General features: G+C 46.2%; 1 protein-coding gene across 3 annotated transcripts in view; it reads left to right on the forward strand.

Moving 5' to 3' along the window:
* The window catches only part of NSMCE1 (NSE1 homolog, SMC5-SMC6 complex component), a 36099-nt gene that overhangs the window by 1331 nt on the left and 8049 nt on the right, over nt 1-26719 (forward strand). For all 3 annotated transcript variants that reach the window (XM_082600513.1, XM_082600515.1, XM_082600514.1), the window contains 2 exons: nt 5851-5997; nt 26123-26241. In XM_082600513.1, coding sequence (XP_082456639.1) covers nt 5862-5997; nt 26123-26241 — 255 coding nt within the window. In that variant the 5' untranslated portion in view covers nt 5851-5861. The remainder of the gene's footprint in view (nt 1-5850; nt 5998-26122; nt 26242-26719) is intronic.

Consider the following 26719-nt stretch of genomic DNA (forward strand, 5'->3'; position numbering starts at 1 on the left):
TTGAAGAACAAAAGTACAGTGAACACCATCCACACACCACCAAGTTAAGAAATAGTACATTGTTGGGCTTCCCTGGTGGCGCAGTGGTTGAGAGCCCGCCTGCTGATGCAGGGGACACGGGTTCGTGCCCTGGTCCGGGAAGATCCCACATGCCGCGGAGCGGCTAGGCCCGTGAGCCATGGCTGCTGAGCCTGTGCGTCTGGAGCCTGTGCTCCGCAACGGGAGAGGCCACAACCGTGAGAGGCCCATGTACCACAAAAAAAAAAAAAAAAAAAAAAGAGAAATAGTACATTGTCATATCCTCAAAGCCTCCACTGAATCATTTTCTTCCCTCCCTAAAGATAACTACTGCCCTAAATATTATGTTATCGTTCCCTTGTTTTTCCTTGTACTTTTTAGTATCTATGTATCGCTCATGAATGCAGTGTACGATTTTGCTAGTTTTTAGATTTTATATAAATGGGATCCGAATATATATTTTGTGTGACTTGATTTTTGCACATAACATTACATTTATGAGATGCATCCATGTTACTATGAGTAGCTCTACTTCATTGCTGTTTTGAATTCCATGGTATGATTATAAAGTCTTTATGTAGGTGTTCTTCAGTTGATTGGCACTTATACTGTTACCAGATTTTTGCTATTACATCATGTTTCATAAACATACTTCCTGGGGTAAATATGGAAGTTTCTGTAAGGTATATACCTAATAGGTTTCTGGGCATATCAGATTTGTAGTGATATCAAATCAATGTCTGAAGTGGTTATAAGGGCTTATACTCCACCAGCAGTGGATGAAAGTTTCAGCCTCAGCCATTCTTAAGAATTTATGCCTTTCTGGTGATGGGTAAGACATTAATCACTATGGTTTTAATACTCATTTGCCTGATGACATTGAACATTTCTTTACGTATGTATTAGTCATTTGTGCATTCTCTTCATAAATTTTCTCTTGCTCATTTTTCTCTTACATTGCCTTCCCCTTACTGATTTGTAAGATTTGTTTATATATTCTGAATCTTTTGTGTGTGGCTTAAATGTGTTTCAGATACCTTCCAGTTTGAGCTTGTCTTTTGTCTCTCTGTCTCTCTCTGTCTCTGTCTCTCTCTCCCCCACTTTCTGTATTTTTGATGAACAGAGGTTCTTAATTTTAACAAAATCGGATTTATCAGTATATTCTTTTATGGTTTGTACTTTTCATATCTTTTAAAGAAATTCTGCTTTCCCTACCTTTGGGTCATAAAGTTATACTCCTATATTGTTGTCTAAAAGTTTTATTGTATTTCCTTTCTTATGACCTTAATCCTCAAGAATTGAGTTTTGTGCATAATGTGAAGTAAGGGTCTAGTTTTATTTTTTTTCACATATGAATAATGGGTTGTTCTGGCACCTTTCATTGAAAAGTCTGCTTTGATCTGGAGTTCCATTTCTTCAACATATCAAGTATCCATATATGTATACATTTCTATTTCTTAGTTGTCTATTCTGTTCCATTGGCCTTATTTGTCCATTTCTGTACCATTATCACCCATTATTCATTACTCTACCTGTATAATAAGTCGTGGTACCTGGTAGGACAAGTCCTCCTGCCTTTATCTTCTCTAAGAATGTCTTTGCTGCTTTGCCTTTACATTTTCTATGTAAAATTTAGAACCATCTTGTCAGATCACACACAGACATGTACAAAGCCTGTGAGGATTTTGACTGGAATTGTATTGATTCAATTGCATTGGATCAGTTTGGATCTTAAAGTGATTGCTTTGAACATTTCATTCTTAAGCGTTATGTGTGCTGTGGGTTTTTGTAGAAGTTTCCTTCTATTCCAAGTTTGTTAAAGAGTTTTTAGTATGAACAAATATTGAATTTTATCAACTATATTTTCTGCATCTATTAAGATGATTGTATGCTTTTTCTCCTTTCTGTTAATGTGGTGGGTCACACTGATTGGTTTTTCTCTCCCGCCACAGCTTTATTGAGATATTATTGACATATGACATTTTTTTTAACATCTTTATTGGAGTGTAATTGCTTTACAATGGTTGTTAGTTTCTGCTTTATAACAAAGTGAATCAGTTATACATATACATATGTCCCCATATCCCGTCCCTCTTGCGTCTCCCTGCCTCCCACCCCTCCCTCGGTCACAAAGCACCGAGCTCATCTCCCTGTGCTATGCGGCTGCTTCCCACTAGCTATCTATTTTACATTTGGCAGTGTATGATGTCCATGCCACTCTCTCACTTTGTCCCAGCTTACCCTTCCCCCTCCCCTTGTCCTCAAGTCCATTCTCTAGTAGGTCTGCGTCTTTATTCCCGTCTTGCCCCTAGGTTCTTCATGACCATTTTTTTTGTTTGTTTTTTAGATTCCATGTATATGTGTTAGCATACGGTATTTGTTTTTCTCTTTCTGACTTACTTCACTCTGTATGACAGACTCTAGGTCCATCCACCTCACTGTAAATAACTCGATTTCATTTCTTTTTATGACATGACATTTGATGGACTTTCAGATGTTTAACCATTGCTGGGATAAACCACTCGATCACAGTATATTGTCCTTTTTACATTGCTAGATTCGGTGTGTTAACATTTTTGCTATGTTCATGAAGGATAACGGATTTTCATTTTACCTTCTTTTGAAGTCTTTATTAGGTTTCAGTGCCCAATTTATGTCAGCCTCATCAGATGCTTTGGGGATGGTTTGTTCTTTTTCTGGCTCTGGGATAGTTTATGTAACATTTGAAATGATTTGTTTCTAGAATGTTTGGTAGGATTTCTTGATAAATCCATTGGGACCTGAAGTGTTCTTTGTGGGAAGATAAATTTCCCATAAAATGTCTTTAATGGTTATGAAATTGTTTTGGTTTCTAAATTATCTTTAGTCAGTTTTGAGTGAATTTCCTATGACTTTGTACATATTTAAAATACAGCTTATTTTAAGTTGTCTATAATATCTTTTTAAAATGTTTGTCTCTGCAATTAGTTTCCCTTTTTCATTCCAAATATTATTTATTTATAAGTTTTCTCTCTCTTGGAAAATCTTGTCAGAGGTTTGTCACTTTTATTAAGTGTTGTCAAAGAATAATTTTGGTTTTATTGATCTTTTCAGATATGCACTTATTTTCTATTTCATTAATTTCTGGTCTTTATTATTTTCTTTCTTTAACGTTCTTTGGATTTAATTTGCTGTTATTATTTTTATAGCTTCTTCAGATGGATGTCTAACTCACTAATTTTCACGCCCCCCCCAAAAAAAATATATATATAAACATTTAAGGCTATTAATTTCTCTCTACTGTTTTAGTTGCCTCCCACCAATTTCTATGTGTAATATTTTATTTTCAGTTCAAAATATTTTCTGATTTCCATTAACAATTCCTCTTTGAAAAAGGATAATTTAGGAGTGTGTTTCTTAAATTTTAAACAGTTTTTCTACTTTTCTTTCTGTTTCTGGTTCCCACCTTTATTGCATTGCAGTCAGAGAACATGTTCTGTATGAGACCAGTCTTTTACAGTTTGCTAAGACTTGCTTTCTGACCCATATGTGGCAATTTGCAAAATTGTTCCAGGTATGCTTGAAGATCGGGTATTCTGTAGCTGTTGAGTACAATGTTTTATGCATGTCCATCAGATTAAGCTTTTTGTTGTGTTTTACAAATCTTCTCTATACACACATTTTTTTGTTCATTTATCAGTGATGGAGAGGGATATGTTAGAATCTCCCACTATGGTTATGGATTTGTATGTTTATTTTTGTAGGTCTGTTAACTGTTTTGAGGTTCTGTTATTATGTGCTTGAATACTTAAAATTGTTATGGCTTCTTTGGAACTGAACCTTTTTATCATTTTATGGGGACCATCCTTATCTCTAGTAATGCTTTCTGCCTTTAAGTCTATTTTGTGTCATATTAATATAGCCACACCAGCTCTCTTTTGGTTAGTTCACAGAGTGTATATTTTCCTATCCTTTTACTGTAAATTTTTTGGCATTCTTAGTTTTAGAAGTAACTTCTATGTCATATAGCTAGGTTTTATTAATTATTCAATTTGACAAGTTTTTGATCTGGTTTAACAGCCTGGCTCTATCATCTACTTAAAGACCCTTAGTTTGGAAAGTCTGAATCTCCAGAGTTTCTAGGGTAAAAGTCCGAATTCCTCAGCCCAGCGTATTCTGTTCTTTTGTCTGGAACAATCACTGGCAAATAAGGGTACTCAGTACCTAAAAATAGAATGGATGAATGAAGGTACTGATCCTAGTGATAGGAAATAGACTTGGCAGGACGTGGGGACCGGCTGGATCTAGTCAGCCTCAGGGGAGAGGAGGGTCAGGGTTTGATGCTCAGGTCTGCGGTGTCTGTATGTCTGCGTGGACTGTAACACCCAAACCAGATGATTCTCGAAGAGGACTTGGGGGGAGGAAGGGGTTGAGGAAGGAGAAGATGAGTCTGGTTTAGGATGGGTTGAGGTTGAGATGCTGGTGAGATATTCTCGAGGAGAGCTAGCAGGCAGTCAGAGAAGCTGGTCATGAGATGGTGCATCTTCCCAGCTCTGAGGCCCAGCTGATGACGCCGTTGAAAAAGAACAGTGACTAACCTTTTTGCGTATCTCCTAGAGCTAGTTCTTGGCAAACCCTTGGTAGTCATATCTCATTTAAACTGCATCTTATTCTTTAAAGATCGTATTATCCCCATTTTATAGAAGAAAAGACTGAGATTAAGCATATTAGCTAAAAATGTGTGTGTTATATTTGCCTAAGGTAACAGCGACTTTCTTATAAGATCATAGCATCACCTGAAGTGGATGTTAAAACCTCAGAATTTCAAGCCCCTCTGCAGTCAGAACCTCCAGAAAAGACCTGGGGATTTGCATTTTTAATACGCAGGTTAGGTGATTCTTAAGATCAGACGGGTCTGGCAGGCACAAGTCTCAAAGCCACCTGTCTACTTCTCACCCTGAGGTCTTAGCCGCTGCACTGTGCCACCTCTCTGTGGCAGGGGCAGGCTTTTTGATCAGGGCTTGTGCAGTCCTTTTATCAGCTCTGATCTTTGTGGTTTGTGGAAAGATAGCGTTTTAGTAGAGAGCAGGAGATTTTCAAAAACACCCTGCAGTCCTAGCATGACAGTTGTTTTATTAGTGGTTTGGGAAAGGAGAAGGAAACTAGCATTTATTAAGTGTTTACTAGTAGTCCTCTAAGCAGTGAAAGTTATTCTGATCTTATAGTGAGAAATGGGGCCTCAGCTAAATTTATCGCAGGCCATAGATCTGGTAGGAGGCTGAGCCAAGTTTCAGACCCAGAAGTATCTACTAGTAAAAACAGCTAAAATTTTTTTTTAGTGTCTAGTCTGTTACCAGGCTCTTATATGTATTTTTTTTATTGAGGTATAGTTGATATACAATATTATATAAGTTTCAGGTGTACAACAGAGTGATTCACAATTTTTAAAGGTTACACTCCACTTACAGTTGTTAAAGGCTTTTATGTGTATTTACTCATTTAATCCTCATAGTAATTCTAGGGAAGACGTTTCTATCACTATTGTCACTTAACAGATCAGAAACTGAAGCACGTGGAGGTTAAGAGTCCCTGTTTCACACACCTCCGTGGTGGAGCGGCCTGTGAATCCAGGCTTTCTGGCTGCGTCCAGAGTCCACACTTCTCACCACTGCCCAGTACTAATTTGCCTCACCCCTGACTCGTGTCCTTTTCATCTTTGTACTATTCAGTGTGATGAACTAGATTTTAAAAACCATAACAAACTTTTATCTGTTAATGTAAATTGGAACAGACCATGGAACGTTGCTTTTGGTGTGCTCAGACGTGACTGGATTGCCTTTGCTTCTTTTTTAGTTCCACCATCCATGCAGGGCAGCACGGGGAGAGTGGGCGTCATGACTGATGTCCACCGGCGGTTCCTGCAGCTGCTGATGACTCACGGCGTGCTGGAGGAGTGGGACGTCCAGCGCTTGCAGAAGCACTGCTATAAGGTCCATGACTGTGAGTATCGTTTCCCTGTTCCCAGGCTGCTCTGCCACCGTGTGATCAGGGACTAGTGACACTGGACTAATACCATGTACCCAGTCAACCGGTACTGCCGACCTGGGCATTCAAGTCTCTCACCATCTCATGCCAGCCCACCTTTCTCATCTCATCTTCAACTTTTTATTTTTTTTTAAAGTAAATCTAAAGTTTAGCCCAGTGGCTAAGAACTTGGACTCTGAAGCTGGATAGTCATGGTTCACACCAAAGCTCTAGCACCTTCTCCAGTCCAAGTTGCTTCATCTCTCTAATGAGGATAATTATTTGTACTTCACACCTGGGGTGGTTCAGAGGATTAAGAGACATAGTACATACAAAACACCTGGCACGGAAGGCGCTGCACTGGCTATTGATAGGAAGAGGGCACCTTAGCACAGGGGTGAAGGGCACAGCCTTGGACTTGGCCAAATTGGTAAAGTGCCATCCCTGCCCTGTGCCAGCTGTGGGCATTGGGAGCATCTTCTCAGTGGGTTGTTGGGAGGGGTAAATAAGATAACACATGCGGAACACTCAGAGACAGGACCAGGTTTCAATAACTGGAGGGTAGCAGGAGAAGCAAGAGGATCCGTTTTGATAGATCAGTGAAATCAATGGTAGATCTTACTGACTGTCAGTAAGGGTAGATCTTGTTGAGTGAAAAAAGAAAGTTGACAACTTATACCTATTGTATGATGTCATTGTGCTAAGTGTTTTTTTAAAACTTCACGATCTTTATTGTTCATGAATACGTACATCTGTGTGTAAAAATATAAAAGTGGATTCTAGAAGGATGTGCAGTACACCATAAGTGTGCTTGCCTTTGGGGAGAGGAGGAGTGGGATCATTTTGTAGCTAGAAATCAAAGGATACTTCGTCGTTACCCTGTTTTGTTCTTTTATTTTAAAAAAGACTTAAAGTAAACACGGCATTGTCAGCATAGTCTAATGGTTGTCCTTCTGACTGATTAACAAGAAGTTAAGTATTTGTTTTTTATTCTATGTTTTTGTCTTTCTGTATTTTTAATTTTCAAAAGAAGTAGTCAGCTAAGTCGAGAGGGGTGGGGAAAGGTGTGGGAGGGGCCCTAGGTGCACCGGTGAAGGGACCCAAGACGAGGTGACACATTGCGAGAACTGCAGCCTGTGGCCTGACAGAGGCAGAAGCCAGATCCCTAGGAGCTGAGGGGGGAAGGGCAGTAAGAGGGAAGACAGTGAGTAGAGAAGCGGTATCTTCCTGATGTGCAGAGGAAGGAAGGCTTAAGAGGGTGGCGTTTAGAGAAGAGGCAGGGTTTGAAGCGGCTGCTCCAGTGAGGTATTCACAGAAAATTCTGGGAGCTGGACGGTGCGCATCAACAAATTAAAAGCTTGGAGGGGCCCTACAGTAAGGAATTCTTTTAAACTCTGTTTAATCTTCTGTGTCCAAACTTAATTGACCTCCAAACCTTGGGAAACTCTGGACGAGAACATACGCTGTGTGGGAAGAGAACAGGTTCTTGTGGTACGTAGGTTTACAGGTTATGAAGAACTCATAATTGTACCCCATAGTAATGGGTTTTTTTTTTTTAAATTTAATTCTGTGGATATTGCAGACTTCTAGAAGGATTTGAAGCAGGAGAGTGACATAATTATTGCTGTGTTTGAGACTCCCCTTCTGGTGAAAATATGTTTGCTCTAACTGCCTGTACTGTGGTGGATTGGGGTCCTTGGTGAGAGCCTCCTTTATGGAAAGGGAATATTACCTCTGTCAAGCTACCTTCTCTTGCTCTTTAAAAAAACACAGCAGGACTTTAAACCTGGCCCTCAATGTCCTTTAGTGATGGGCAGAATCATGCTTTTCTTAATTTTACCTACGTGACAGTTCCTTTTCCCTTTTAGTTTCTCATCTGAGTCCTGAGTGTGAGCTTTATTGTTGAGGGGAAGTTTCAGAGCTCACTGGAAGGAGCTCTGTGATGCCTGAGCACTAAGAATGAAAGTGGTTTTGCTTTTATTTGACCTTTCAAGTTGTCATGACCTAACTTAGGAAAGTCCTGGAAAATGTGTCTAGGAATTGATTTATTCTTCACACTTTATGTACCATTTCTGTGCATCAAGATATGGTTATGGCTAGAGTAGTCAGGATAGAACTATAGGTGTTTGCTCCCATCGTTCATTAAAAAAAAAAGGGGGAGAGAGAGAAAAGCTTGTTTCCAAGTGTTAATGTTATTTGAGAGATTTTTAAACTGAGGGATGATGGAATGAAATTATCTAAAGTTAAGTAAAAACTTGCAAGACCAATATTATTAATCTCCTATCTTTTTTTTTTTTTTTTTTTTTTTTTTTTTTTTTTTCGTACGCGGGCCTCTCACTGTTGTGGCCTCTCCCGTTGCGGAGCACAGGCTCCGGATGCGCAGGCTCAGCGGCCATGGCTCACGGGCCCAGCCGCTCCGCGGCATATGGGATCCTCCCAGACCGGGGCACGAACCCGTATCCCCTGCATCGGCAGGCGGACTCTCAACCACTGCGCCACCAGGGAGGCCCTATTAATCTCCTATCTTTTGAAGAGATTCCTAGGAAATTCCCCTTTTACCAACTAGAAAAATATTTAGGTTCTCAGTGTATGATGAAACAAAGGAGTATTTGAAACTGCAAGTTTCAGTTTCCCAGAGCATTTGTCCCTTTTATCAAAGCACTTCCTATTCTGGGCTCTTGCTTGGGCTCTCCTTTTACTGTCATTAGGGGAAGACCAACTCCCCACATCTCTGGCTAGTGAAGAATTTCGATTTTTTTTCTGATGTCCTGGTATAAAGCCTTGGCCTTTCTTCCTGGCACTGGAGCACCTTAGATTTTGAACCAGGGCTTGTGTACAAGCATGTGGCCATCCAGCACCATTTCCTGAGACTCTCCAGTGGGCCAGGCCTCTGTGCAAGAGATAAACTTGACACAGAGATAAACTTTTGCTTCGCCTTGGGTTTTGTGAGTCAGACATGGAATCAGACATGGAATCAGACGATTCCAGTATAAGCCCCCTTGATGGGAGCAAGTACAGGAGGCCTGGGGAGTGGTGGTTAAGAAGACTTGGATTTGAGGATTTCCACTTTAGACCAAGATAGAGTAACAGGGACTAATTTACCTTCCTGTCTGAAACAATCAAAAAATGGACAAAAACATGCAACACCGGACATTAGTCAGTGAAGGACAGTGATCTCTTGAGAGGTAGGCATGAGGGTGTTTCCCTCTTGACACCAAATATTCATTTTTTCCCCAGCACTGCCTCCCCAGTTCTCTGGACACCAACTTGAGTGTCCAAGAACTCAATTCAGTTCTGACACTACCTACCTGGAGTGAGGGGCTTAGTCCCACGAGACTGCCCCCACTTACGATGCCAGTCTCAAGTCTTGGGCCACCCATACTTCTGACTGGCTATAAATCAGGGTTCTCATGATGCCCTCCTCAGGTTCAATACATTGGTAGAATGGCTCACGGAACTCAGGAAGACACTTTACTTGCATTTGCTGGTTTACTATACAGGCTACAACTCAAGAACAGCCATATCGATAAGATGCACAGGGCAGGCTGTTGGGGGCAGGGCTGGTTTGGAGCCTCCGTGCCCTCTCTGGGTGCTCCATCCTCCTAGCACCTGGGTGTGTTCACCATCCCAGAAGCGCTCCAGATCTCAACATTTAGGGATTTTTTAAATGGAGGTTTTATCACGTAGTCATGATTGATTAAATCATTGGCTGTTGGTGATTAGCTCAGTCTCCTCTGCCCAGAGTTGTGGGATGGGGCTGAAAGTTCCAGGCATGTAATCAAGGCTTGGTCTTCCTGGCAACCAGCCCCCATCCTGAAGTTATTTAGGGACCTGCCAAGAGTCATCTCATTAGAACAAAAGACCTGCCTATCACCTTATCACTTAGGAAATTCCAAGTGTTTTAGGAGCTCTGTGCCAGGAACCAGGGACAAAGAGCAAGTATCTTTCTTTCTTTCTTTTTTTTTTTAAACATCTTTATTGGAGTATAATTGCTTTACAATGGTGTGTTAGTTTCTGCTTTATAACAAAGTGAATCAGTTATACATATACATATGTCCCCATATCTCCTCCCTCTTGCTTCTCCCTCCCTCCCACCTGCAAGTATCTTTCTATACCACAGGGAGAATTGGGGTGCGCCCTACAGTTGCCTCTGCTCACTGCTGTGAGAGCACTTTCAGGCCATGGCACAGGGGAAACCAGGCAGAGCTAGACAGACACTCTGAGTTGAGGAGATGGAGCTGAGAGTTCAAGGAGATGAAAGCAGCTAGGGTTTGTAGGACAGAGAACTGTACTAGAGAAGAGAGATGCACAGAGAGAAAAGTAGAGATCTATAGAGTGCCCCTCCACCCGCATCAAGGATCCAGCTGAGAACTGATCAGCACGGGAACTACCTGAGGCTAAGGAAAGAACCAGTTGAAAGAAAGAATTAGGGAAACAATGTGGCATGTTCACACGGGGCTGGGAATAGTGCCTATTCCAGGCCCAAATGGCTTCCCTGGTGAATTCTACCAAACATTCAAGGAAGAAGTAATACCAATTCCACCCTCACTCTTGCAGAAAATTGAAGAGAAGGGAACGCTTCCCAACTCATTTTATTAGGCTTGCGTTATCCTGATACTAAAACCAAAGACATTGCAAGGAGAGAAGACTAAAGACCAAGATCCCTCATGAATGTAGATGCTGAAATTCTAAACACAATTTTTGCCAATCTCATTCAGCAATATATAAAAAGGCTGATGTAATATGACCAAGTGGGGTTTACCCCAAGAATGCAGGGTTGGTTTAACATTTGAAAATCAATCAATGTAATTCACCGCATTAACAAACTAAAAAAGCAAAACCATATGATCATGTCAGTAGGTGCAGAAGAAGCATTTGACAAAATCCAACATCTACCCTGGCATGATGAAGCAGAAGTTTCTTACAGAAAACGAAAGTGACCCTCAGGGGCAGGGTGTAAACAAGATAAACAGGACCTCAGGCCTTAGAGCAGGAGAGAGGAATCAACAACTGTCTGCACAGAGTTGAAAAATCCAACATCTATTTCTGATTTAAAAAAACAACAACCGGGGTTTCCCTGGTGGTGCAGTGGTTAAGAATCCACCTGCCAGTGCAGGGGACACGGGTTCGAGCCCTGGTCCGGGAAGATCCCACATGCCACGGAGCAACTAAGCCCGTGCGCCACAACTACTGAGCCTGCACTCTAGAGCCTGTGAGCACAACTACTGAGCCTGCGTGCTGCAGCTACTGAAGCCCACGTGCCTAGAGCCCATGCTCCGCAACAAGAGAAGCCGCCACTGCAATGAGAAGCCCGCGCACCGCAACGAAGAGTAGCCCCCGCTTGCCGCAACTAGAGAAAGCCCGCACGCAGCAACGAAGACCCAGTGCAGCCAAAAATCATAAATAAAAATAAATAAATAAATCTATAAAAAAAAAAACCCTCAGCAAGTAGGAAAAGAAGGGAACTTCTTTAACCCAATAAAGGGGATCTATGTAAAACTACAGCTAACATATTTAATTGTGAGAGACCGAATACTTCTCCCCTAATATCAGGAGCAAGACAGGAACATCCATTCTCATCATTTCTGTTCACCATTGTACTAGAGGTTCTAGCCAGTGCACTCAGGCAAGGGAAAAAACAAAAATCCACATTGGAAAGGAAGACATAAAAGTGTCTATTCACAGACATGATCATCATAGAAAATGTGATGGAATCTTTGAAAAAGCTACTAGAACTAATAAATGAGCTTAGTAAAGTTGCAGGATACAAGATATACAAAAATCAGTTGCATTTCTGTGTGTTAGCAGTGAATCATCAGAAACTGAAAAATTTTTTAAAGCACAATTTATAATAGCATCAAAAATATGAAGTACTTAGGAATAAATCTGACAAAAATTTGTAAGGCCTGTAAACTGAAAACCACAGAATATTGCTGAGAGAAATTAAGGAAGATCTAAATAGATGGAGAGACATGCCATGTTCATGGGCTGGAAAATTCAGTATTGCTAAGATATCAGTTTTCCCCAAATGATATATAGATTCAACTCAATTTCAGTCAAATTGAAACCGCTAGGTGGCGTTTCGGGGAGGGCTCCGAGGAGCTCCGGTTCTTTATGTCTCAGTGCAGAAAGAATTCAGTGAGAGGCAAAGTGATAGATAAGAAGTGATTTATTAGAATAGGACGCTTGTGAGGTTACAAGTAGCAGACGGGCAAGAGGGTGCCATGTGCCGAGAACTTAGTGGGCCACAGTTTTATAATCAAGGGAAAAGTGGGGAGGGGGTAAAGGCCTCCCTCTTCCTCATTCTACAGTAGACGGCAGGCTTCCATCATCAGCTCCTCCTACAGGTTGGCCAGGGGAGTTTTCTTGTCCCTACTTGGTCAAGCCAGGACTGTCGTGGCACTATGGAAATGAGCAAAAAGGCGGTAACATATGCTAAAAATGCTAAATCATCTCAGGTTTTGATATAGTGTCACCTTTTCCTTAGATTTTTGTTTTTAGTACATGCAGAGGAGTGTGTCCTAGGAATCATTAACTTACTGAGTCAGGATATGGGTAGGATGTGGGTCTCATGCCACCATTGTTTTATTGTTTTGGGGTGTGTCTCATACTTCTGTTGCATGGTTTCCTTGCTAAGGAAGTCTGCTTTCTTTTTTTTTTTTTTTTTTTTTTTTTTTTGTGGTATGTGGGCCTCTCATTGTTGTGGCCTCTCCCGTTGCGAAGCACAGGCTCCGGACGTGCAGGCTCAGCAGCCATGGCTCACGGGCCCAGCCGCTCCGCGGCATGTGGGATCTTCCCAGACCAGGGCACGAACCCGTGTCCCCTGCATCGGCAGGCGGACTCTCAACCACTGCGCCGCCAGGGAAGCCCCCAAGTCTGCTTTCTTGAGTCATCATTAACTTACAGAGGTCGCCAATACTTTTTTCTTTACTTACAATCCCCTAGCGGGATTAACTATTTAATTACAGTAAGTCCCCTACATACAAACGAGTTCCATTCCAAGAGCATGTTCTTAAGTCCAATTTGTTCGTAAGTCCAGCAAAGTTAGCCTAGGTACCCAACTAACACAATCGGCTATATAGTACTGTACTGTGATAGGTTTGTAATACTTTTCACAAAAATAATACATAAAAAACAAACAAAAAATAAAGAAAACATTTATAATCTTACAGTATAATACCTTGAAAAGTACGACAGTACAGTACAACACCTTCCATACAGGTGCTGGCATCGAGTGAACAGGCAAGAAGAGTTACTGACTGGAGGAGGGAGAGGAGGTAGGAGACGGTAGGGCTGAAGGATCGTCAGCAATAGGAGATGGAGGGCAAGCTTCAGTTTCACTGAAGCCTGACGTTGATGGCACAGGTTCTGGTTCCTTGCTGGGTTCAGTTCTATCTACCCTCCTGAAAAACCGATCTGGTGATGTCTGGGTAGTAGGTCCTTTTTTCTTGTCATAGATGACACGGTAGCACTGGATTGCGCGCTGAATGGCTGCTGCCCCTTCGTGTGCCGTGCTACGTCCGGGTCCTGTGCCTCAAAAACAGTGCCTCCTCAAATAAAGAAAACGCCCTTGTCATTTCCTGTGTTGTGAATCTCTTCAATTCTTCAGTTACTTCTTCTTCCTCTTGTCTCTCTTTGTCCTTTCTCTGGGCACGTTCGCATCTTTGGAAGTTTGCAACTTGAAGGTTTGTATGTAGGGGACTTACTGTACCTACTTTGTCCCTTTACTCTGTCCCTATCAAAATCCCAGCAGGGTTTTTTTGTAGAAATTGACAAGCTGATTCCAAAATTCACATGGAAATGCAAAGAACCGAGAAGAGCCAAAACTATTTTGAAGAGGGAATCAAACTTGGACGATTAACTCTGATTAATTAGGTTAATTAAGATTACCTGATTTTAAGACTTATTATATAGCTGCCATATCAAGGCAGTGTAGTATTGGCATAAAGAAAGATATACAGGTCAGTGGAATAGAATAGAGAGTCCAGGAGTAGACCCACACGTAGATGGACAGCTGATTGTTGACGGACATGTGAAGCCAACTCAGTGAAGATAGTCTTTTCAAAAAATGATGCTTAGGGCTTCCCTGGTGGCGCAGTGGTTGAGAATCTGCCTGCCGATGCAGGGGATACGGGTTCGAGCCCTGGTCCGGGAAGGTCCCACATGCCGCAGAGCAACTAGGCCCGTGAGCCACAACTACTGAGCCTGCGCGTCTGGAGCCTGTGCTCTGCAACAAGAGAAGCCACCGCAATGAGAAGCCCGCGCACCACAATGAAGAGTGGCCCCCGCTCACCGTAACTAGAGAAAGCCCGCATGCAGCAACAAAGGCCCAATGCGGCCAAAAATAAATAAGTAAATAAATTTATTTAAAAAAAAATGATGCTTAAATAATTGGATATCCATATTCCAAAAAAATGAACCCGAGGGGGCTTCCCTGGTGGCGCAGTGGTTGAGAGTCCGCCTGCCGAAGCAGGGGACACGGGTTCGTGCCCTGGTCCGGGAAGATCCCACATGCCACGGAGCGGCTGGGCCCGTGAGCCATGGCCGCTGAGCCTGCGTGTCCGGAGCCCGTGCTCCGCAGAGGGAGAGGCCGCAACAGTGAGAGGCCCGCGTACTGCAAAAAAAAAAAAAAAAAAATGAACCCGAGCCATACTTTGCACCATATACAAAAGTTAACTCAAGATGAATCATATACCTAAACATAAAACCTAAAACTGTCACACTTCTAGAAGAAAATATAGGAAGAAACCTTTATGACCTAGCGTTAGGCAAAGATTTCTTGGATACGATCTATAAGAGAACAAATCAATAACTGCACTTCAAAATTTTAAAATTCTGCTCTTTAAAATACACCACTTAGAGAATGAAAAGACAAGCCAAATACTGGGAGAAAATATTTGAAAATCACATATCTGATCAAGGATTTGTATCCAGAACATATAGAGGACTCAAAAAACTCGACAATCAGAAAGCATACAACCCAATTAAAAAAGGGACAAAAGACTTGAACAGACACTTCACCAAAGAAGTTATGTGGATGGCAGATGAGCACATGAAAAGTTGCTCAGCCTGTCATTAGACCTTAGGGAAATGCAAACTAAAACCACAATGAGAGACTACTACACACCTATCAGAATGGCTACAGTTTCACAGACTGCGTGTGTCACGTGTTGGCAAGACAGTGGAAGAACTGGTGCTCTCATCTGCTGTTGGGTGTGAAATGATATCAACATTTTGAAAAACAGTGTGGCAGTTTCCTGACACAGCCGTTTCTCTCTCATGTACTTGTTTTTAGACTCAAGAGAAATGAAGATACATGTCCACAGAAAGGCTTGCACGTAAGTCTTCAGAGTAGGTTTACTTGTAATGGCCCCAAACTGAAAAAAACCTACTTGTTCCATCAACAGGCGAACTGATAAATAGACTGTTGTGTTATCCATCTGATGGGCTACTACTTAGCAATAAAAAGGAATGAACCATTGCTATCTGCTACAATATGAATGAATCTCAAAATGGTCATGTCCAGTGGAGAAGCCAAACAAAGGAAAGTATATACCGTATGAACCCATATATAAACAATTCTAGACAACGCATATATGACTGTAGTGACAGAAAGTAGTTCAGTGGTTGCCTGGGGATGGTATAGTGGAGAGTTGTGAGGGGTGGGGGAGAGGGATTACACAGAGACATGAGGAGACTTTTAGGGAGTGATGGATATGCTTATTATCTTGACTGTGGTGATGGTTTCAAGAGTGTATACGTATTGGGACTTCCCTGGTGGCGCAGTGGTTGAGAATCTGCCTGCCAATGCAGGGGACACGGGTTTGAGCCCTGGTCCGGGAAGATGCCACATGCTGCAGAGCAGCTAAGCCCGTGCGCCACAGCTACTGAAGTCCATGCACCTAGAGCCCATGCTCTGCAACAAGAGAAGCCACAGCAATGAGAAGCCTGTGCACTGCAATGAAGACCCAATGCAGCCAAAAATAAATAAATAAATAAATTTATTAAAAAATAAATCAAGCAAGAAAAAATTTTTTAAAAGAGTGTACATGTGTATCATAACTTACTAAATTGTACCCTTTAAAAATTGTATGTCAATTACATCTCAACAAAGCTGTTTAAAAAAAAATCTGCATTTAAACCTACTTTGCTACTTGGTAGCTTTGTAACCTTGATCGTCACTAAACCCCAGAGCTTCATGAATATAATGTGTGCCGTGTGCTCCGTGGCCTGTAAGTATCCATGTAGAGGGATAAACAGGTTTCCAAAATGTATCTCATTCTCTTGGTCTCATAAGGCCCTGCGTCATCTTTGTGGGACTCTAAGGAAATAGATGCAGCATTCAGGAAAAGTATCCTTTCTGTATCTGGGCTTACCTGGAGAGGCCCCCTTCTTGAAGTCTGACTCCCAAGAGAGTTGGCAAGTAGTTATGGGAAGTTTCATTAGTTCAATTTCCTAAAAACAAAACAAACATGGAAGCCTGAATTTTGAAGCCTTCGAAGGAGGCCCAGGTCCCCTTGGGAAGTAGGTATTCCTGATGATGATGTCGGGGAATGGTGTTACCCAGCTCAGGGCTTGAGGGGGCCCTGAACCTGAACCTGACTCTGGGTTGGAATGTGTGTCATTGATCATGTGGCTCTGCTGGGCAAAAGCAGAAAGTTGCCACAGCCCACAGTTTCATGGCAACGAGTCTCTCAAAGTTATTCACCTTGTTAAACTATTTTGGGGCTGGTCTTTCTGGTTCTGTTTGGTTGAACAAGTTGGGTTTTAGGGGATCATTGGGTCCAGCCTCCTCGTCTTACAAAGCAGGAAGCAGAAACCCCTGGGAGTATGGTGTGCTGTGTAGCCCCTTCTCACACAATGGCTCTGGGCCCCAGCACTGCCCAGTGCTGCCTTCTGAGTCAGTGCCCGATTCTTTGAGGGCCTGCCTTGCTTGAAGCTCCTAGGGTTGCTTTTTAAATTTATTTTTTTATTTTGAAATAGTTCCAAACTCACAGGAGAGTTGTAAGAATAGTACAAAGAACTTTTTCCCCCCTGAATCATTTGAGAGTAGGTTACCAGTTTGAAAGTCCATCACCCCTACATTCTTTAGGGTGTGTTTCCTTCTAGCAAAGACATTCTCCTGAATAACTGCAGGATAACCATTAAAATATGACATTAACATTGATCCATCACTATCATCTAGTCCACAGACCCCATTGGGTTTTCTCCAGTTGTCCCAATATTGTCTTTTTTAGCAAAGGATCCACCCCAGAGTCATGTGTCACACTTAGTTGTCACATACAGTTTGTCCTCAGGACAAATTAGGTAGAATATCTGAAATCTTAGATTAAAAAATTAAGACTTAACATTATTTCAGCGGGCAGAATAAGTAATATGACGTTCAGGCAAAACACCCGTGAACTGAAGTGCACGTACCAAAAACAGATTAGGGAACACAGTGTCAGAGGAACATTATGGATGACAGATATTTTCCGGTTTTGTCAAACCTCTCATCTGCCCTCATCCTAGCTTTGTTTTTCTCCTGCGGATTTACATGACCGCTTCTGCGCCGTTGTCTCTGCCGGCCTCAGGGCTCAGACCCATCGCTGGGTGGCACGTGTTAGTGGTGAGGCAGTGATGCTGTCCACCTTTCCGTTTAGTATTCCATCCTGGATCTGCAGTCACGTTTATACGCACCTCCTTCCAAGGAGGACTCAGCGATGATTAGACGCTGGCTCCAAGTAAGTTTTCCTCCTGCTTTTAATAATTTCATTGTACGTTTCTCCCCTTTGGCCCTGATGAACAGTTAATAAGCTTACCGCTGTCAGCCTGCTTGCCTTTCCAGTTAATCAAGGGGGATTAGGCTTGTGACCATAACTGAAAAGTGGCATAAAATTAGCATGAAAAGTAACATCTCAAATGCAACTTGATGAATTTTTCAACATACAGAATTTCATAACAGGCAGTTGTGATGTGCTCAGACCAGTCTTTGGGTTCTGGAAGCTCTGCAGCCACGAGGAAACAAACTCTTGTGGCTTTCACATCTCTGGCTCTTGAAGGACTCACTGTCCAAGTTCCAGCCGGCCCTTGATGACTGTGCGGCACAGGAACCCAGGGGGGCCAGATGGTTCCCAGCAGTCCTTCCAGGCCAGTGCGGATTTGCTGAGCCAGGGCCTCTGTGTGCTCCACGCTCTCCCAAAGTGTGGCCTTCATTTGCTCCAGGAAGTGTCTTGTACTGGCTCCCAACCACAAGGGAGGGTGTGTGGGTGTGTGGAGGGCTGGGAGTGGATTCTTCAGCAGGATTACCACACACACCACTGGCAGGAATAGGGAAGCCATTTCTTGAAGACACAGGTTCAAATCAGGGACTTGGGAAAGTTTGTTTGTTTTCTTTACTTTCTGAGTCTCCGCTTTCTGTGTTATAGAGGAGATCTTACCTACCTCATGGAAAAGTCATGAGTGTTAAACAGGGAACTTAGGGGAAGCACCTGGCACAGAGTACTTCCTGCTCCACGTCCAGTACGTGCACCTTGCTGCCCCTTCCTTCCTGTATGTCCCTCCCCCTACCATCTACTCTCAGGTCCCAGGGCTGGGGGTGGGGGTGGGAACTCACCTCAGAAGATCCAGGATGTTGGTAAGTAGGGTGATAGGAATTGTTATGTAGACCATAGGCTGCATTTCTCATGCTGGGATTTTCTCAGAAATCCTCGTGGAAGATCACGAGTGCAGGTGCTGAGTGGGGGTGTGAGTGACAGGAAGGCAGCGTGACCGAGAGTAGAGCGAGGGGGCACACGGGAGCCACTGGTGGCTTCCAGGTTGGTGGTGGTGGTGCGGGTATCTGGCTTCACCCTGGCTGCATGTGGAGGACGGGTGGGGGGCTAGGGTGGACGCTGGGAGGCTGGAGGAGGCTGTGTCACACTCCAGGGGCAAGGTGCTGGGGACTCGGAGGAGGGCTGCAGTGAGCCGGACGAAAGTGGCTGGAGTCATCTCTCTGATGGCACCACAGGCCTGCTCGTGCCTTTCAGCCACCTTCCTCACCCCTGCCGGGAACAGGGTGCTGAACCAAGTCCCACGTGTACGGAGTGTGGACATAAGTGAAGATCACTCAGATGAGAACAGGCAAGGGCTGTTTATTCAGAGCTTGCTCTAACAGGGGGACTTGTGTTTTGGAGACTTGCTGGCAGGCAGAGGAGTGGGAAAGCTGTATAGAGGAACAAAGGGAAGGCTTCAGCTGTGCCCTGATAGGAGGCCGTCGGCCCGGGAAGCTGGAGGCGGGCAGTCTAGAAGCAGGACAGGCTGTGATTGGTTGGGGGAGCACACCTGGCTTTCTCTGGTTGGTCCTAAGTTGGAAGCAGGGACAAAAATTAGGGAAGCTGTCAGTTATTAATCAAGACCTGGTCATTTTTTGAAAAGAGATTATTTTATTATTTATTTTTGGCCACTTTGGGTCTTCGTTGCTACATGCAGGCTTTCTCTAGTTGCGGCAAGCGGGGGCTACTCTTCATTGCAGTGCGCGGGCTTCTCATTGCAGTGACTTCTCTTGTTGTGGAGCACAGACTCTAGGCGCGCGGGCTTCAGTAGTTGTGGCACTCGGGCTCAGTAGTTGTGGCACACAGGCTTAGTTGCTCCGCAGCATGTGGGATCTTCCCGGACCAGGGCTCGAACCCGTGTCCCCTGCATTGGCAGGCGGATTCTTAACCACTGCACCACCAGGGAAGCCCAAGACCTGGTCATTTTGAGCCAATTATTACAGAGGTTATGGCTGGCTTCCTGAGCTGGTTGCTAGAGATAGTGGTCTGACCTCCTGCAGGTCTAACTTATAGGTAGCAGTCTGGCTTCCTGGGCTGGTTACTCTAGGTGGTGGGTTGGTTCCCTGGGCTGGTTGCTGCAGACTGTGGATCAGAGCCCTGTTTCTATAACGTTTATTGTCCGTTTGTATATTCAGTCTCTCAGAAGAATGTGTGTGACACATTCTGTTTCTTTGAGTTGTTTGCAGTCCAGCTTCTGAGAAACCACAACCGCTTATCCGGTGGGTCAGGGGGTGGAGTGGCCTCTGCAGTCACCATATCTCTTTATGGCAGGGCTCCAGCCTACACCAGCATTTGAAAACTGGTGGAGTGTCATTGGGATCTAGCTTACAGTCAGAGCCCTGAGCTAATCTCCGTTGTCACAAGACGCTACCATTTTTCTCTTTTTTGATTCAGACTCCTGGGGGTTAAGGCATCAAGTTATATTGTTGAGCATCGAGATATTTTTTTAACCTTTTATTATGGAGAAAGAAAGGTAGAGAGAATAATACAACACAGCCTCATGTACACATCACCACCCAGTTAAAATGATAATTCATGACTAATCTTGTTTTATCTGTGCTCTGATTACTTACCCCCATATCACTTTGACATAATTCTCAGACCTCATTGCATATCTGAGTAAGAATTTTTTTTTAAAATGAATGCTCAGGTCCTTTTGTCACTGTGCCAGACTGAAGGCCAGATGTCACTGGACTTTGTCACTTACCGGCCCTGTGGTCTTGGATAAGTCCTTACGCTCTCTGACCCTTGGTTTCCTCTTTTGGAAAACAGACCGTACCACTTATTGGCTCCCCTTGGCGGTCGTTCGTGAGGGTCTGATGAGAGCCCGAGGGAGCAGAAGCTTAGCACGTAGTGACGTGACGTACGGACGGAGAGAACTCTTGTCTGTCTGTCTGCCGCGTAAACGACCGCTCTCCTTCTGCTGTCCCTGCTCTTCCCAGCACTGTCCACTAACCGCACTGTGGAAGTGCCGTTGTCAGTGCCCGTCTTTCCATTCACATACCTGAGTGTCGAGGGGATCATCTTCCCCAGGCAGCTGAGGTGAAAGCCCTAGGCTGGGACGCCACCCCTCATACACCTCTCTGGCCCAGTGTGCCTGCCTGCCAGCCTCTACCAGCCCAGGGGTCTGCTCTCGGGCCTGATGTGGCCTAGTGCCCATGTCTGGTCCAGGGCCGGGGCTGCCCCGTCCTCAGTGCTCAGGAGGACCACCCGGCTGGCCCCATCGGATGAGAGAGCTCTCATGGGGCAAGTTGGCCCATAAGTGGTTTGGTCCCCTGGGGTCTTATTTTTTGCTATTATTTCCTCTGCCTAAAATAGTATTTCCTCTGCCTAAAAGTTTTCTCTCTGTGGTGCCTGGTTTGGAACAAAACTCTCTGTTGCTCAGAAGTTAGGGCAGCAGACTTCCTGCTGCCCAAGTATGCGGTGAACCCAGTGAACCCTGGGTTCCAGTAGGCTTCTGGGAAGCAGAGACTCTGATTACCAAGAAGAGGTTTGTTGGTTAAACTAAAATTTATTTTAAAAGAAGAGGAGGTAACAGTGGTGGCCAGAAAAAACGACCTCTCAAAATGAATTGAGCCAGCTCTCACTCCTCAGAGGAGTGTCCCGTTTGCTCAGTGCTACCCCAGTGAGTCCACTGCCCTGAGTCCCATTTTCTAATTGCCCCAACAGAAGAAGGGCATTTCCTGCTGAAGAAAGAGCTGTTCTGTCCTCTCCTGAGCCCTTGGCCTTTAGTTTAGCTCCTCCCGCAGCAGTGCGTGTGACCCCTGTGACCTGGCCGAGTAGTCAGGGCTGGAGGAATGATGGACGTTGGCCAGGCACAGCCCCTGTACGTGGCCTCGGAGCACAGCCCTCTGGCGACAGCACCGCCTCTGGCGTCTTTCCCAGGCACTGCTCAGACACTTTCCGTCTTTCTGTATTGGCTGAGTCCCTCCTTGTGACCCTGAAGGCACAGTGCCCAGTTCTGGAGGAATGTAGATGTGTAGGGTCTGGGGTAGGGAATGTTCCCAGAGGACACTTGCTGTGCCCCACAGAAGCTGTGTGGCTTCTTGCCCAGGAGCTTGGCCTGGGCTCCATTTCCAACGCTGGGCGACTTATTTAACCTCTGGTACGTAAAGGTGATAATAACCGCTCACCTTATGGAGTTAGTGTTCTTGCAGCCATGCAACGAGCCAAGCTAGTGAGCAGTGCCCAGCACATGCTAAGGTGATGACAGCCCCACGTTTACAGGCCTGTTGTGCTCAGCCCAGCAGTAGCCGCCTCACCACACCCCGTAAGAAAGGCACAGGTACACCCTGCTTACATGGAGAGAGAACACAGGTGGCACCAAAGATCTACAGACCCTTGCTTGGTTCAGCCATGGTGCTAATTGTCCTGGTTAGGGTGTCTCTTTGCTCTCTGAGGAGAGGCAGCTGTGGTAGGTCCAGGGCCTTGTTCTTTACCTCGTATAGCTGGTCATCCCATGTCGCTGACTGCTGGTCATTGGTGTGGAGGGACCCAGCCTCTGATCCAGCTCTACCTGTAAAAACTTGGTATTTTGATACTTACCTGAAGCCTGTCTTTTTTTCTCAATTGGTTCGGGATCTGAAGGGAGGAGCAGTGTTACTCGTTAGTTCTCTAAAGTCCCTCGAAGTGGTAGAACCAAGACTGGAAATAGTTGCCTCAAAATCACGTGATATGGTCTTTATCTCACGCGCGGTATCATGACCGGGGACTCACAGGATATTGGGGCCAAATGGATCCTCGGACACAGCTTTAGGCCCACTGTGTTCCTACGGATTTACCAACTGTAGCTTTTCCACCACGGGCTCCAGGAAGAGGGGAGGGAGAGGGGGCAGAGCAGTGAAAACTCGCTGGTCTGAAGACTTGATCTTGGGAAGCACTGATCTGGTGTTACCTTGGCACTTAACGGGCACGTCAGGGATCTTGGTAGCAAGCAAGAGTTCCCAATTCTGGCCAACCTGAAAAGGAACGTGTTGGGAGGCTGTTGGGAAAGCAACACACGGGACTGACCGTTGGCTGGTGGCTAGACTGGGGAATGGGCCGGAGCCCCTGGGCACCAGGCACAGGAAAGCACAGCAGCACCTCACGGCCAAAGCCACCCTCCCCCTGCAGCGACGGGGCTGGAACCACCTCTCGCCATCCCTTTGTCCCTTGCTCAGATTGAGAGGGTGTCTGACAGGCTGAGCACGGGTTCTGGCCCACTGTTGGCTGACCTGGGACCTGGCCCCTGCAGGTTCCTGCCCTCTGGTTTTCTGCACATGGGGTTTGTTTTCCCACCAGAATCACACAGATGGGGGAAAGAAAGACTCTTTGGTAGAGTCTATAGGGAGTGGGGCAGCCAGATTTGGTAACTGGAACAAAGTGTGATGGGGAAGGAAGTGCTTGAGGACCGTGGGAGGACAGACAGAGCGCGGGACCCTGATCCTTTGTGGTCAGGGCAGGCCTGCACAGGAAGGGACGTGTCTGGGGCACCAGACGGTCAGGAGCCTGGCTGGTTGGAGCGGGCGTGGTGGAGAGAGGGTTGCAGGGAAGTGTTCTCATGCGTGTGAGGTTGGATGTGAGGTGGCTGGTGGCCTTCAGGGATGAGAGAAAGGGAGAGGCTGGCCTGGGGGCCCACAGAGGGGCGGGGCGGGACTGGGCCGGCCCTGCTGCTGCCTCTGTGGCCCCAGGCAGTCCAGTTGGGGGGGGGGGTGTGGCTGCACAGGAGAGCAGCTTATTCCCAGGTAATGGTGCAGCGCAGGGCATCTGTGGGCAGCACGGGCAGGTCCGCCCAGGAGAGGGCTGTGGCTGAGCCCTCGACAGGGCCGCTGTGCGCTGGAGCCCACGGGAGCCCCTGAGCAGGCGGCTGGCTGCTGCAAGGTCAGTGGTAGGAAGGGCTTTTTTCTTAAACTGAGAACATTCATGTTTCTGAAAAGTGAGGCTGGACAGCAAACTGGAGGTGGTGGGAGAGGGGAAAGCGCAGGGCGGCTATTAGCTCATCTCCGTGCTGACGAGGAAAGTCCGAGGTAGCAGAATGCTTTTGATCTGCCCACAGACTACGTTCTTCTGAACGGCACCCAGGAGAGGCCTTTTCAGTGGAAAATGTGAATTGTCGCTTTCAGAGGGAGGTGGGACTTGCCACTGCGTCACCTGGGACGGACGGGCTGGCTCCCGAGGCAGAGGCCCTGTCGGTGGGCAGGAGGCGGTTCCTGGTGCCTGGGGGCCCCGCGCCCGAGTTTCCCAGCCTCGAGTCGGGTGCTTGGCGGGGGCCGAAGGGTCTCCAGCAAGCCAGGCGCGTGGCCCGTCCGTGGTAGCTGGCCCTGCACACCGGGGCGAGATGCTTTGCGTGGCGTGGGAGCGGAGGAAAGCACGGGAGCGCTGCGTGCCGGGGCAGCAGAGAACATCTCGTGGAAGAAAGTGCCCTGCGAGTTGGCTTTCGTAACTGGTCGATGGGAGTGAGGAGGAGGGCGCGTGAGCAGGGCACGGAGGCAGTAAATGTGACCGTGTTTCACTCCTCTGATCACAGTGTTTCAGCAGCTGTGGCCAAATTTCATCATCACGCTACCGTTAGGATTTTTGCCACGTTCGAGTACCATCTGTTTATTAATACAAATTTTTTCTTTAAATTGCATTCTTCGTCGTCGTTTTTTGTTTTTTTGGTCGTGCCACGTGGCTTGAGGGATCTTAATTCCCTGACCAGGGACTGAACCTGGGCCACGGCAATGAAAGCTCGGAGTCCTGACCATTGGACTGCAAGGGAATTCCCTAAATTGCTTTTTTTTCTTTTCTTTAACTTAAGCAACTTTACTTGTAAAGGAAGATTAGATCCTGCCTGTGATTCGCGTATTAGTATTTCTGCCCCGGTCTTTGTCATTAGCTTTTCTGGGGCTCCTCAGCAGAAGCCATGCCTGTGTCACAGCTGCCGACTTTACGTGGCTGCGACCTCCATTGCCACCAGTGTGATCTTTTATTTTTTTAAACTTTCATAATATTTAGCCATACAAGGAGCTTACAATTACCTTTCTAAGAAGCCAAACAGATAAAGTTCAAGTGCCCTGGGATGACCCCCCTCATTTTAGTTCACTTCCTAGCAATGGCCTTGTTCATCAGTTTGGTGGGTAACCTTCCTGGCCTTTTTCCTGCATATCGTTTTGTTGGTTTTATTATTATTATTAATTTTTTTTGCGGTACGTGGGCCTCTCACTGCTGTGGCCTCTCCCGTTGCGGAGCACAGGCTCCGGACGCGCAGGCTCAGCGGCCGTGGCTCACGGGCCCAGCCGCTCCGCAGCATGTGGGATCCTCCCGGACCGGGGCACGAACCCGTGTCCCCTGCATCGGCAGGCGGACTCTCACAGTACAACAGGGTGATTCCAGGACCCAAGGCTGACCATGTCTCTCCTGTGCTTCCAGCTCTGAGAGGCTCCCATGTCCCACAGGAGGAAGGGCACACGCCCCCCAGCCCGTGGGGCCCTGGGCCATCTGCTCCCGCTTCCTGCTGCTGCCGCCGCAGCCCTCCCAGCCGTCCTTCCTTCCCCTGCCAGTCTGCTGTCCATCCACCCCAGCCCCCTGCGGTGCTCCCCGGGCTCTGTCCGTACCCCCTCCTCTGACAGGCTGATGGCCCCGGAGAGGGTGCTGCTGCCTTGTGCGTCACTAGGGGCAGCACGAGGCGGCTGGCACACAGGTCAGGGGCTGTGGCCGTGCTGTCAGGGCTCCCCGCTGCTTGCTGTGCCTGGCGGTGTAACGCTGGGTGAGTGAGCCCCCCTCTGCAGGCAGGATGGGTTCATTACTGCGTGAAAAGCGCTCAGATCCAGGCCTTCCCCGGGGTGGGTGCTCCGTGTGAGCTGCTGTTCTTACCCTGTGGTCGTTATTCTTCACTGTCGCAGCCCCGGGCCAGCACAGGTGTGTCAGTGTTCGATGTGTGTTTGGATGTCGAATAAAGGGAAGGATAGAGGTGGACCTGACGCGTGCATGAGGACAGGCAGGGGCAGAGGCTCTACGGAGGAGTCAGGCTGCGATGCTCACTGCACTGAGGTGCTGAGTGGGGACAGTGATCGGGCGGCAGGGGAGGAGGCCGAGGGCTGCCAGCCAAGACAGGAAGACCTCAGCAGGCTCAAATACCATTTCCCAGGCGTTTCTGCTTCACAGCGCGGTCTCTTTGCTCCAGGAAGAAAGAAGCCACAGGCGTTGGCGCTCACCCAACAAGGGCCAGGGCCTCCGCCCATTTCTGGCTTTGTCGTCCCGTGTTCAGGATGATGGCGGGATTGAAACAAGCTGCACCTTTTTTGATGGAGCACCCTCCCCCTTTTTTGCTTTTGCCTGTTTATTTCCAGGCAATGCTACCGTAGAGAAGTTGGAGGACTTCATCAACATTAACAGTGTCTTGGAGTCTTTGTACATCGAGATAAAGAAAGGCGTCACGGAAGATGACGGGAGACCCATTTACGCGCTGGTGAGTGCAGACAGAGCCCCCTGGTGGATGTGTGAGGGACTGCAGTGGAGACAGCCCCGTGCCCTCCTTACTGGGGCGAATGCAGGTGCACCCGCCTCACCAAGGGCTTGGAGGGAGAAAGGGATAAGATGCCTTTCCATTTAGAACAAGACATAGAAGCTGGGAAAAGAAACAACGTGCGTGGCCGCTAAGGACTGAGACATATTTGGGGCCTCCTGTTGTTTTCAGGTTTTCCCTCCCAGCTAGGGGAGGAGGTGAAATACAAACCCCCATCCTTGGCTCGGGAACCACCTTAGGCCGTCAAAGGAGATCAGGCTCCTACCCACCGGGCCCACACAGAAAGGGGCTCTAGCCCAGGGTTTCCCAAACGTTGTCCATGGAAGAAAGGGTTATAGAGTCAAATAACATGGAAATGCTGGGTCAAATCGGTAAATCAGATTTATTTACTGCCAGACTTCCCAGTGCCTTTTGCATTTGA

The sequence above is a fragment of the Mesoplodon mirus genome (assembly GCF_964341445.2).
Source record: "Mesoplodon mirus genome assembly, chromosome: 15".
In the NCBI taxonomy this organism is placed as follows: domain Eukaryota; kingdom Metazoa; phylum Chordata; class Mammalia; order Artiodactyla; family Ziphiidae; genus Mesoplodon; species Mesoplodon mirus.